The sequence below is a fragment of the Palaemon carinicauda genome, chromosome 4, assembly GCF_036898095.1.
Source record: "Palaemon carinicauda isolate YSFRI2023 chromosome 4, ASM3689809v2, whole genome shotgun sequence".
NCBI classification, from domain to species: Eukaryota; Metazoa; Arthropoda; class Malacostraca; order Decapoda; family Palaemonidae; genus Palaemon; species Palaemon carinicauda.
In genome coordinates this window covers 149,632,108-149,644,172 of record NC_090728.1, presented here as the reverse complement: position 1 = coordinate 149,644,172, position 12,065 = coordinate 149,632,108, and the positions used below count along the sequence as shown (strand labels likewise).

Genomic DNA, 12,065 nt, shown 5'->3' with positions numbered 1-12,065 from the left:
ATGTGTTTCTCAAGTAAATTTGCTGTCGAGAATTACGCCTGAAATTTCAAGTCATACAAAGTTAAGAAACATTATCAATGCTGAGATCCAAATGTTGAGGAGCCACTGTCCTTGACCTACCTACAATCATACTTTAAGTTTTGTTAGGATTTAACTTCATACCTCATAATTTGCACCATGCACTAATTTTAAATAGATCTCTATTAAAGGATTCAGCAACCCCAGGTCTACCTTCAGGAGATGGAATTGATGCAAAGAGAGTAGCATTATCTGCATAGGCAACAAGCTTGTTTTCTAGGCCAAACCACATGTCATGTGTATATAATATGAAAAGTAATGGGCCAATAACACAACCCTGTGGAACACCAGATATCACATTCCAATACTCACTATGGTGCCCATCAACAACAACTCTTTGAGATCTATTATTTAAATATTCAATTATAACGCTACGAAACGACCCAACAACTCCCAACTGTTTGAATTTGAAAACAAAAGACTCATGATTAACACGGTCAAAGGCAGCACTAAAATCAAGGCCAATCATACAAACTTCCGGACCACAATCAAGGGATTTCTGTACAGCATTGGATATTGTAAGAAGGCCATCACATGCTCCAAGGCCTTTATGAAAACCAAACCACTTGCAAACTAGGGAATATATGATTAATTTCAGAGAAGGAGGACCCTCTGTCACCTTGGAAGAGAGTTACGACCGGCTCATTTCTATATGCGAAAACCTATAGATGTCCATGTGGGTGAACTCCCTCGGAGACCTCGAACCCCTACTTGTTACAAGGATGTACGTTATCCCAAGGAGGGAGAATGTTTGCCATCCAATTCCTTCTCTTCTTCTCAGGAACAATAGGGATCAATTCTAGCCTTTCCCAGACCGGGTCTTGGTCGGCAGAAGCCGGGGTTTTTTAGGTACTCTCCGTACCTGGAAGATACCTGAAGCTTTTGGAAGAGGTTGCCTAGAATCGCTACTGTGTCTAGGGTCAGATGGGCCTTCCCTTCCTAGGGAGGATTCCAGTGGGATGGTAGGAGTGCCGGGTGAAGGAACTTTCGGGGAACTGGAGGTTGAACCTGATACCAACCTCAAGGTTTAGAAACCAAGGGGTGTCCTTTGAAAACGTTAACGTTTCTGACTGGGGCTCTCGTTGAATGGAAAGGGGGGAGAGAAAATGGTAGTTCGCACCATTGTTTGTGCTCTTCTTCCCAGCGGAAGTGAGCGCCCAACAAGTCTTATTGCAAGACCGATCTGTAAGGGAAAACCTGCTCTCTTTTGTGAGGGAACAGGCTGTTCCTCTTGCAAAATACAGTAGAGCCTACCTGACCGCATTGGTGGTCTCCCTGACAAGGTAGCACTCGCCTTTGTTCTAAACAAAGTTTTTAATGTGTCCTTGTCTAGATGGAAAGACTCGCTAGAAAGGGCAATGAGCACAGTAATAGCTTAATAGCGTGTACGCCTTCCTCCGGCTGAAGAGCTCGCCCTGCCGTTTCGCTAGATGACCGAGTGCACAACACTGCGCTAAACTCGTGCCTTGGACAGAAAACTCTTTTACTCACCTTTTCCATGAAAGGAAAAGGGTGCGATGCTTTCCTTTCCCCTAAAGCCAAGGAAGGGCAAGCGGTTGCTGAGCGCTTACACAAAAGCAGCAAATTTGATAGTTTCTTACGAAAAGGAAAACCTAATAGAGTAAGCTCGCGAGAGCTTGTCCATGCATAGCACATAGCGCTATGTTGTGTCCTATGGATACGACAACAACGGAGAGAGATCACAGACAATTGCCTCTCACCATGATCGTCCACCTCTAAAAAGCTGTGCTCTGATGAGCTAGAACTCGGCATGGACGAATCTAATGCCCTTCGGAGGAACCCGCAGGAGGGCAACCACTCAGGAGAGGGCCGTCTCTCCCGCAGGCAGGAGGGACAATCAACCACTTTTGCTCCTGGTGGCAAATCTCCTCGTGGGCAGGGAGCGCTCTGAACAGAAGCAGGCGAAAGGGATCTTTCTCTCGTAAGGGATGATTACCCTATACAGTACCGGGTAAAGAACGACTCTCCCTCGAAAGGGAAAGTTGTTCAACATTTGGCGGCAGACCTCCTGACAGTTCACTTCATCTCATGTCCGGCTGGGCGAACTCACTCAAGAGAGCGATTCCAAGAACCGCCTTAGGGACATAGCCAGAGCTAGACACTGGGTTCCCCCTGAAGGGATCCCATGGACAAGTCACTCCAAGGAGTACTTGTCAGCAACAGCTCACATCCGCCTGCCAAAGCAGAGCGAACAACAGGGTGAGCAGAAGCTGAGGTCAAGACAGTTGAGAGGGGACGAGACTCAGTTGAGACTTCAAGAGCCCGGGGTGGGGGGTGGGGGGGGGTGTCAGAATTAATAGCTGGGGAGGATGTTTGGTCCTGTCGTGTGCCCAACCACAAGAACTCTTGCAACCTTTCCTTGCATGGGGAATCTGAGCCCCAAGGAAAGCTAAAGAGGACAAACAGCTTCGTCAGAGAGATACTCCCCTATGGCGGCTGCCGGTGCTGTTTTTCTAGGGGAAACAGCGTAGAACCCCGACATGCAAGATTGTCCCAGAGTCACATGGTTGCCACTTATACTCGTTCTACTCCCTGGGGAAGATGAACGAGCAGGAGCAGAGACCAAGTTGACAGAGAATGATGGCGAGGTTTCTTCTTTTCGAGGTTAACCTCGAAGGGGAAGGATCCCTCTAGCGCCTACTAAATCTCCTCCACTGGGAGGGCGACCACTCTCTACACACTGAACAACGAGACTCCTGCATGCAAGTGTGACCCCTACACACAGGGCAGAGACATAAGGACATGTCTCCTCATTGGACGTAAAGGTACCGCAATAGTGCCCTTCATTACCAGGACAAACCCGCTTTCTCGGATCTCATGGGTAGTCAAACCTGAGAAGAAAAAGAAATGAAAAAGGAATATTTTTTGCTTTTTAGGCCAGTTGTTAAATAAAGGAAATCTTTTATTTAGGGTTTTAGTGGAGGCGTCGTACACGTCTGAGCTGAAACAAAAAGTGACAGTGTTTACTTCTGCTGGAGTGAGTGGAGTGGTCGGTTACCCCCGCTAACCCCCTATCACTAACTAGCGGAGGGTAGTTACATCTGACAAGGGTTTTCAGTTAGCGCTGAAATAATGCTCCTCCGTAAAGAGCGTAAGATTTGTATCTAGTGCCGGAACAGTCCAGCTTTCATATAATGAATTCATATTGCACTTGACTTGTTATTACTTACCTTTTACATGTCAAAACGGATTGTTTAAAACTTTCTTAAATATTATTTAAAGATCCTTATTCCTAACTTAATAAATACAAAACACCAAAGAAAGAAAAATATTTATCTTAAAAGAATTAATAAATATAGGCACAATTTGCTCGATCTTTCTCAGCAGACTTCTACCCAAAAATTTGTATTATGCTTACCTCATCTTCAAGAATCTTTTATTTTACCTATTTGAGAATTTTTCTCAACTTCTTAATATGATCCTTGTACATAAATGCAACTTATCCCTATTACTGCCAATACTTCCATAATAAAAATCCTAAAATCTAATGCTATATATATCAAATCATTGTCTCGAGAAATGGAAACAATCTCTTATCAATTATAAGTACTGCATGGAAGTTAGAGAAACACGAACAGAAAATAAATCCTCAGCAAATAATACAGTAAAATATCTGTTCAAATAAATGAAATACAGAAAAATATTATTAGAAGATTGAAATTATCCATTTCTGTAAATCTTTCCCAAGAATCATGTGCAGTTGTGGTATTTTCAATGTATAAAATTTTTTTCATAACAAGAATAATGTATGCAGTAACTACATAACCCGGTTATATTTAGGAATATGATGGGGACTTTGAAACAGTGCAACTTCCAAGTACTTAGAGCTACAATAATATAAGTCCATCACTGGTATTAAATTACTCACTATACAAATCCTGCAAAACATAAATAGCAAACTCTTCAAGCTTCTTCTTTCATCAATTTCAATAAACTAAAGTTTTAATAAGTTACCAGCACTAACTAAAAAGTAAATAACAAATCAAAACATAAAAACAGTGACCTACTTACATGCAATGTATGACTGGGTCCAGGCGAACTTCGTGGACTAAGCTGTGGGCTAACAGGATTTCTATAATCCATGAAGGAGAGGTGATTCTGTAAATGATACATCCATCACAAGCATTACAATTTCTACTCGTGCACACATGCCAATCTGTGCAGGACATGAGCTGCCTATCATGACCAAAATGCTTCTTATCATAAATTCTAGCACATTTACCTGTATTTGTTGAATTAATACAGTGGTGAACTGCAAAAGAAATACAATCTTTAATCTATTCTCAGACTTAAAAGATGATGATGAAAAGGGATAAGGACTGAAGCTTAAAAGCCGCCAGCCTAAACTCATAATCAGAAGGATTTTGTGAATTTTTATCATCTACATAATTAAATAAACATGAATAAAAGAAACTCAAAACAAATGCGTGCTTCTAAAATACATAAGAGCTCCAAAACTGAGGTTACATAATCACATTATGTTCATTCCCATTCATTCATATCAACACCCTGCAAACATAATGAAAGTTGGATGAATATTAACCGTAACTCTTGGCAGGCTGTTTCTAAGGTCTGTAGTAACATCAATACATCAATGAACATGGCAAAATTACATTCAGTTACCAAATCGATGAAAAAAAACTTTACTCTCTAAAGAAACTCCGAAAAAAATTGGTAAGCCCTCCTGGTTTGCAGGTTTGTTGGGGCAGTACTAAATAGAAACTGTAAAATAAATGTTATAAAATTTAGTGTTTTAAAAATAATATATAAATTAAACTTAAAATAATAATTTCTAAGAAAAAAAATTTTTTATTTGCTTTTCACTATCAAAATATGTCCCCATTACTTTTCGCTAAATAATTTTCATGCATATTAAATTAGGGAAATATATCTTATAATAAAATAGTTATGAATTATCATCAAAAGTATCCAAAAAAAAAAGGCCCTATAGCCTTTCTATTTGGGCATTTGTCGCCACTGCATAACCAATAACACTGGAGTTGTATTCTCCTTTTTATGCATAAACAAATTGCTTTTCAAATAAATTCTAATAGATTTCAGTATTCAGAAATACAGCAAAGGGTATGAAATGCAATAATGCCAATATGTAACTCATGAAACTAAACTAATTAAATGAACTATAATAATATGAACCATGTCTAACAACAAAATATTTAAAATGAAAAATACAGATCCCTTAAAATAAATTACCCACTGATAATAACATAAAACATTATGATCTACCAATGTTAAAATGTGAGCAATTCCTGATAATTATAGGACATAAACCAAATAAAAACTAGCTTCTTTTATCAAGAATCCCCTGCATAACTTTGACTCTTAATAAAATATAGAATTAATGTCTACTCTCAAAATGTTCTTAAACTATTTCATAATGCAATTAAAATTAAGTTCTATATTTTTTTTTCCTCACAGTAGGCAGTAAGAAAGTAATCTTCACAAATAATATAACTACTAAAAATAACACATAAAGCAACATGGTTGTTTAGCCTACTGAAAAATCAAAATAAACAAAAGAAGCACAGCTACAACACTCACTATACTATATTAACATCAAAATTTCTACCTCATAACAGCAGGTTCAAATGCAATGAAATGGCCCTTTACAAAAAATTTGACCAGCTTATAAACCTAGGTAACCCAGAGTTTTTAAAATTATTTTGGTTGTCAAATGCAAGCAATCTCTTATCACTGCATGTAAGAAAAGTCATTTAATCTATTCCATTATTTTACAGTGCACTAAGGCTATCAATAGTAAGCTCGAGGATGATAAAAATATTCTTACCTTTCCTGTTATCAACATGAAAACTCCCAAAACAAACTTTCAATCCAAGTAAATAACAAAACTATACCACTCCTTCCTCACTATCTAATTTTCCAAGATAATTGAAAGACTGCATCATCATACACATAAATACCTGGATCCTGAAGCAGCAACTCATCTTAAATAAAAATGTAATTTCTTGACAACTACATTCAAAACAACAACTTCTAAAAATACACAAAACAAACATTTAACTAGGTTACTGTCAAAGCATTGACTCTCAGTAAAATGTAAGGACACAGTTTTCAAAAATGTTACATTATCAAGAACAGGCAAACTGCATACCATGTAATATCTCCTTTCCCCTGTAAGGCTACCAGCAGGAATAGAACTTGTTTCTCCAGAGAATAGTAAGAAACAGTTTACTTACCGGACTGGCTGGATGCGAGTTGTTCGGTGACAAGGGCGCACCAAAGATATTCAAGCCAGAGTTGGCCCGATGGGTATCCACTGTTGTGCTACAATTATCTATCGTCATTCCCTAAAACATATAAGTAGCCACACATAAGTTACAGGTAACATTTATTTCTTTACTTATACAATAACAAATTTAAAGGAAAACACTTAGTAAGCATTACATTAACAAATGTCTTCAGCTAAGAGGATATGAATGAAATAATAGCATCAATAGCCTTTCATTAATCATTAACAGCTTAAAAGGATTGCTTGGCCTACAGTTTTGTTATATTGTAATACAGTAATGTACTGTGAAAAAATATTTTTCCCATAAGCAATCTATTCTTAGATTGAATAGAAGTTGAAGGAAACAGAATAAGAATAAAAGATATAAGGAAAAACTAAGTTTTACCAAATTTAATGGAATTATGAACTTGCCAAAAAAAAAAGGCTACTAATGCCTAAAGGTGACAAAACTAATAAAAACAAAATTTTGAAATTTTGAAAAGAAAATATATAAAACTTCTGAAATAAATAATAAATACAGTACAATCAACACAGATTTATGAGACCATAAACAACATTATTACCAACACTTTACAAGTTAACCCTTTTACCCCCAGGCTTTTTGGAAATTTCCAACCCTTAACCCCCAAGGGGTTACTTTTTTTCCAGCACATTTTGGTGTATATTTCTTTTAAATTGCTCTAACAGCCTTAATTTTTGTCATAGAGAGGTCAGGTTGGTCTCATTCTCTTGGAAAATGTCTGAATTTTCTCAAAAAATTATCAAAAATATGAAAAAAATAATTTTTATAGCATTTTTTTGCAAGGACGTACCGGTACGTCCATGGGGGTAAAGGGATGGCTTTTGTGAAACGTACCAGTACGTCCTTTGGGGGTAAAAGGGTTAAATTCCATCAGAAATGCTGTAAATTGCTACAAAACATTCACATAAGTAAACTCATTGTCACCATGTTTATATATTGGCATTTTCCTCAGCAAAGTTATAAATATGATGAGTTCTCTCACCTCTTTTCAAACTTGTGCACTTCTTAAGCTCGCTCATTTATGATTAAATGGTCTTACCCTAAACACTGCATGCCCCAAAAAATTTCATCTTCCAGATCTATCTACCTTCCAGTCTTTGGGTAGCATAATTATCAAGAAACTTTTCTAATGTCTAACATGATCTTCCAAATGCACTGTGATCACGAATTCCATCCTTCAAAATCGTACTCATGTCTCTACTAGATACAGAAATGAAGGTCTTGTTTACATGTCAGCAATACACTCTCACCAAATCTAAGCTGTTGTTCCAATTCTTTACTGGCATGTTAATATCATTTTCACAATCCAGTATTTTGCCAAGATAATGGAAATGTTCCATCCCTAACCCAAGGCCTTCCAATCCATTACAATATGGTATTACTTCATAATTAGTAAGTCTTATATACAGTAGTTTAGACACCAAAATTCCTTATTGTATTTTATTCCCATTTACTAAGCTGAGGCTCTCTGACATCATCTGCTACATTTGATTTGATACCACACCTGTTTAACTAAGTCCACAATGCCACAATCACCCCCAAAAACCTTTCCTTTAAAACTTTTCTGGCTACTAAGAGCTTTGCTTTGCTAAAAATACGCTAACTCTTTCTTCATCGCTTCCCTTTTCCAGCTTTTAAACATTTTTAATGCTCCTTCCTTTAATTCTCATGTTAATAAACTGCATCCTAAAACAGGTCTCTGAGGCCTCTATTTCTGCACGCCTTCAAAGTTTCCTTTACTGTTGAAAAAAAAAAAAAAAAACATAACTTATTCTTGAACTTTGATATGAGCCCATTTCAATATAATTCTAATTTTTATGAACTACAAGCTCATTTCCTGTCTACATATTTTGTTTTAATATAGGGTTATCACTTAATAGGTCTTCTAGTAACCTTTGCTCTCACATTACTTACCTAATCAATAGTCTCAGAGCTGTTAACTGTCATTTGAAGACCAAATGATTTTCAAATTAATCCCTTTCTTTTTTAATGGTATTTCTCCTCTAGTTGTTTCTTTAAATCCAAATTATCTGGCTCTCTGCTTCTCATTATCCAGACAGAAAGCCAAACAGACAATTGTTGATTTTGACTATTTTCTTTGCATCTGTTACTCAATTGCTTTCTCAAATAGTATTTCATTATGCTGCAGCAACTTTAATCTCTATACTTCCTGCATTACAATACCTGGCCTTCTTTGAATACAGTATCAACAATACAACATCTACATGCTCTCCTATTTCCATCAATTCCTTATTATATTTTCTTATGTTTGGGACCATTCATCCTTGGAGTATTTCCAATTTCTATCACCTGGCCTTTTTAACATCTTATCGATTTATGTTCTCTACCGATCCCCAATTAATTACTGTATTCTCCAGATAATATAATTTTTCTTTGTTTAATAGATTTCCCAAGTACTGTACAGAACCGTTTTCATCATTCCATTTTTCAACTTTTGCCTATTGTTGTAATTCCATTACTTTAGCATTTTTCATCTCAATTACAAAATACTTTATCTACTTCCCTATCACAAACAATTTTCATCCTTTTTGATATTCTGATATCATTCCTCAGATTTTTTTCTAAGCTCTTGCTGCTTACTATAATCCTTCTTTCAACTGTAAACCTCCATGCGCTCAATGACATCTTTTCAATTTAAATCCATATGCCTACACATGAGACTCAACATAATTTGATTTTCGACGTAGGTCTGATTATCGTCCAATTAAGTGATTTAAACTTGATATCATTGTATAGAAACCAGATACTTAAATTAATAAGCTCCCATATAAAGTACAGTATTTTACAGTATAATACTGAAGTGTCATTTTATGGCCTAAAAACTTACGTAGGGTGGGAAAAAGTGACACAAGTTGGACTTAATTTTAGTATTTAATATTTAAGGAAAGCACTGTATAGTTAGAACCGACATATGCTGAACAAACATAAAGAAGGGTACTGCTGTATAGTTTAAAGAGACCAGAGTGGAAAAGAAGAGGAGAATCATTATCTAGACACTTGAATAACAAGAGAATATTAAAGCAATAAAGATAAAGAAATTAGACAGCTAAAAAGACACCCAAAGGAAATCGAAGAAAAGCAAGTCACGAAGTAATGCTACGGGGAATAATGGGACGCTTCAACAAACTGATAATTCTTGTTAATAAACTGACACTGAATCAAAAGATATAGGCAGAGAACCCAAATTATTCGAAAAGCTTAGTAAATAATTCTAGCTACTCTTCATTTTAACCTTATCACACCAGTGATAAATTACAATGTACAGTATCCCAAATACAATGAATATTCAATCATAAAAGCAGAGGACAACCAATGATCCAATTTTTCTTCCAGCTTAGCATAAAGTGAAGGAATGCAAAATGGTCAAACATACATGCATTACTCTTAATAACTACTCAATTGTGATAAGCTTTTACCTAACTCAAGATAACATTTACATTCCAGCAACAAATTTCTGCAAATTAAATTCCAGATTAAAAAATCTGCTTATTCCCCTAACAAGAAGCATATACATAATTTCAAAAAGACCTTTTTCTTTATATTACAACTAATGCAATGCTTCCTCCTTCACAGGAAATGTATTCCATAAAAGTTTACTTTACTCAGGTTATACTTACCGGACTGGCTGGATGTGAACTGTTCGGAGACAGAGGTTGACCATAAATATTAAAGCCAGAGTTGGCCAAGTGGGTGTCTACGGTTGTGCTACTGTTATCAACTGTCATTCCCTGAAATAAGAAAATTTTGAGTATGAACATAATTTGCTCACAACCAGAAATCATTTATTTTATTTAAACCACTAAATAATGATGAATCTATATACACGAAACTTTCATATATACTGTATACAAAAAAAAGCTCATCATCAGTGCATTGAAATTCCAAAACAAATCAAGTCATGTACACTATTGCTTCCTAGATATTAGGACACTTCTATTTGAAAGCATCTTGCCACTTTCTATTGAATGCAAATCACAGACTTTTAATCCATTCTCTTCTAGAATACATCTCAATGTAGTTGCACTCAACATCAACATCAAGAATGTGCACATGGCTCAACACCATCTTCATACATTCAGACATGGCTTCCAAACACTACTTATCTAACTTTAATCATACAGTAGGGTCCCGAATTATGCGAAAATTTGGTCGATCAATGACCTCGTATAAATGGAAAATCGCATATTTCGAAACACACCGAACAGAAATAATTACATTTAGGCCATGGCAACCAGCAACTTGCGTATTTAAACGTGTTTACCACCCTTTTCCAATACTTTCTATGTACTATACTGTATTATTTTATAATATCAAATTGTTCTTGTAAATAAATCAAACATTTAATATACTTTAAACTTCTAATAACTTGAAAAAAAGGTTAAAGTTACAACCAGGATGTGTGTAAACACCGTATATTTCCCGTTATAACACGACCCAAAATACAGACAAATTTTAATGTTTGTCATATCTATTGTATAAGACAACTGGTGAATAGCAAAACCATCACTGTATAGAGTGGATTTTGTTGTATCATTGAAAATCCTAAATTATCAAAATAAAGGAGATTTTATATCACAAGTTTCCTAAACACGCCAAAAAGCACAATGAAAAATGACGACCATTGTTTTGTTTACGCTTATCTCTCATCATAACGAAGAAATGAACACGTTTAAACATCTGTGTAAAGGTTAGTTTTATATGATGATTTTGTCATTACCAATGTTGTTCTACTGTACTTAATTTTTTTCAGAACTTTGAAATAAATGAAAAAACGTTTTCCTTTATGACGCCGCCTGAAACGGAAACCTTCCATTTGTTTACTGTACGCTCCATCTTCGATCATAATAAACAAACGAACGCATTAAACACACATGATCAAAGTGATAACTATTGATATTAAAATAATTTAGTAAACATTGTTATTACAAATATTTTACTTACCGTATCCATATAAATTCCTAAATTCGTAGCAAAGCGGGAAAACTTTTTTCATACGTTTAATCAACAATAGCAAAGAGCCGCTATTAACAGTATGGTAATTTACGATAATTTTAAACTGTTACGAAAGATAATTGTCCATTCCATATCCAAAATACTTTTCTTAGCTGCAGTTATAAGTCAACTTGTACCCACCTCAATTATGGAACCATTTGGAAAAAGGCAAAAGAAGAAGAAAGTCCTAGGCCGGTTTTTAAAGTCATCGAACAATTAGCTTACTGCTAGAACGTTCGATATGATAGAGATGGTGCGAGATTGGAGAAGTAAGGAAAATTGAATCATGCTTGATTTTTAATAAAACTGAACTTAGTGAAACAACAAAGATTTCATTTGTTAGAGAGATAGAGAGATGTAAGACATGAGGGGGGTAGCGAAAGGTATCCTAGAGAGAGAGAGAGAGAGAGAGAGAGAGAGAGAGAGAGAGAGAGAGAGAGAGAGAGAGAGAGAGAATGATGGTTTTAAATGTACTAAACAATAAATATGATAGGTTATAAGACATTGGTGCTTATGTATTATTAACTGTATAGATGGTTTGAATAAGTTAAGAAATGGTATAAACAATGCGGTTATTGTATTCGTACGCTCATATTCTTGAGAGCGAGAACTAGACATCAGCTGATCTGATCACAGCCAAAAGTTGAACAAAAATAATTCAGC

General features: G+C 35.8%; 1 protein-coding gene across 4 annotated transcripts in view; it reads right to left on the bottom strand.

The window, feature by feature from the left end:
* The window catches only part of LOC137640109 (CREB-regulated transcription coactivator 1-like), a 272,709-nt gene that overhangs the window by 37,225 nt on the left and 223,419 nt on the right, over positions 1–12,065 (bottom strand). For all 4 annotated transcript variants that reach the window (XM_068372574.1, XM_068372577.1, XM_068372576.1 and 1 more), the window contains 3 exons: positions 10,028–10,138; positions 6,315–6,425; positions 4,111–4,197 (listed from right to left, as the gene is read on the bottom strand). In XM_068372574.1, the coding sequence (XP_068228675.1) occupies positions 4,111–4,197; positions 6,315–6,425; positions 10,028–10,138 (309 nt within the window). The remainder of the gene's footprint in view (positions 1–4,110; positions 4,198–6,314; positions 6,426–10,027; positions 10,139–12,065) is intronic.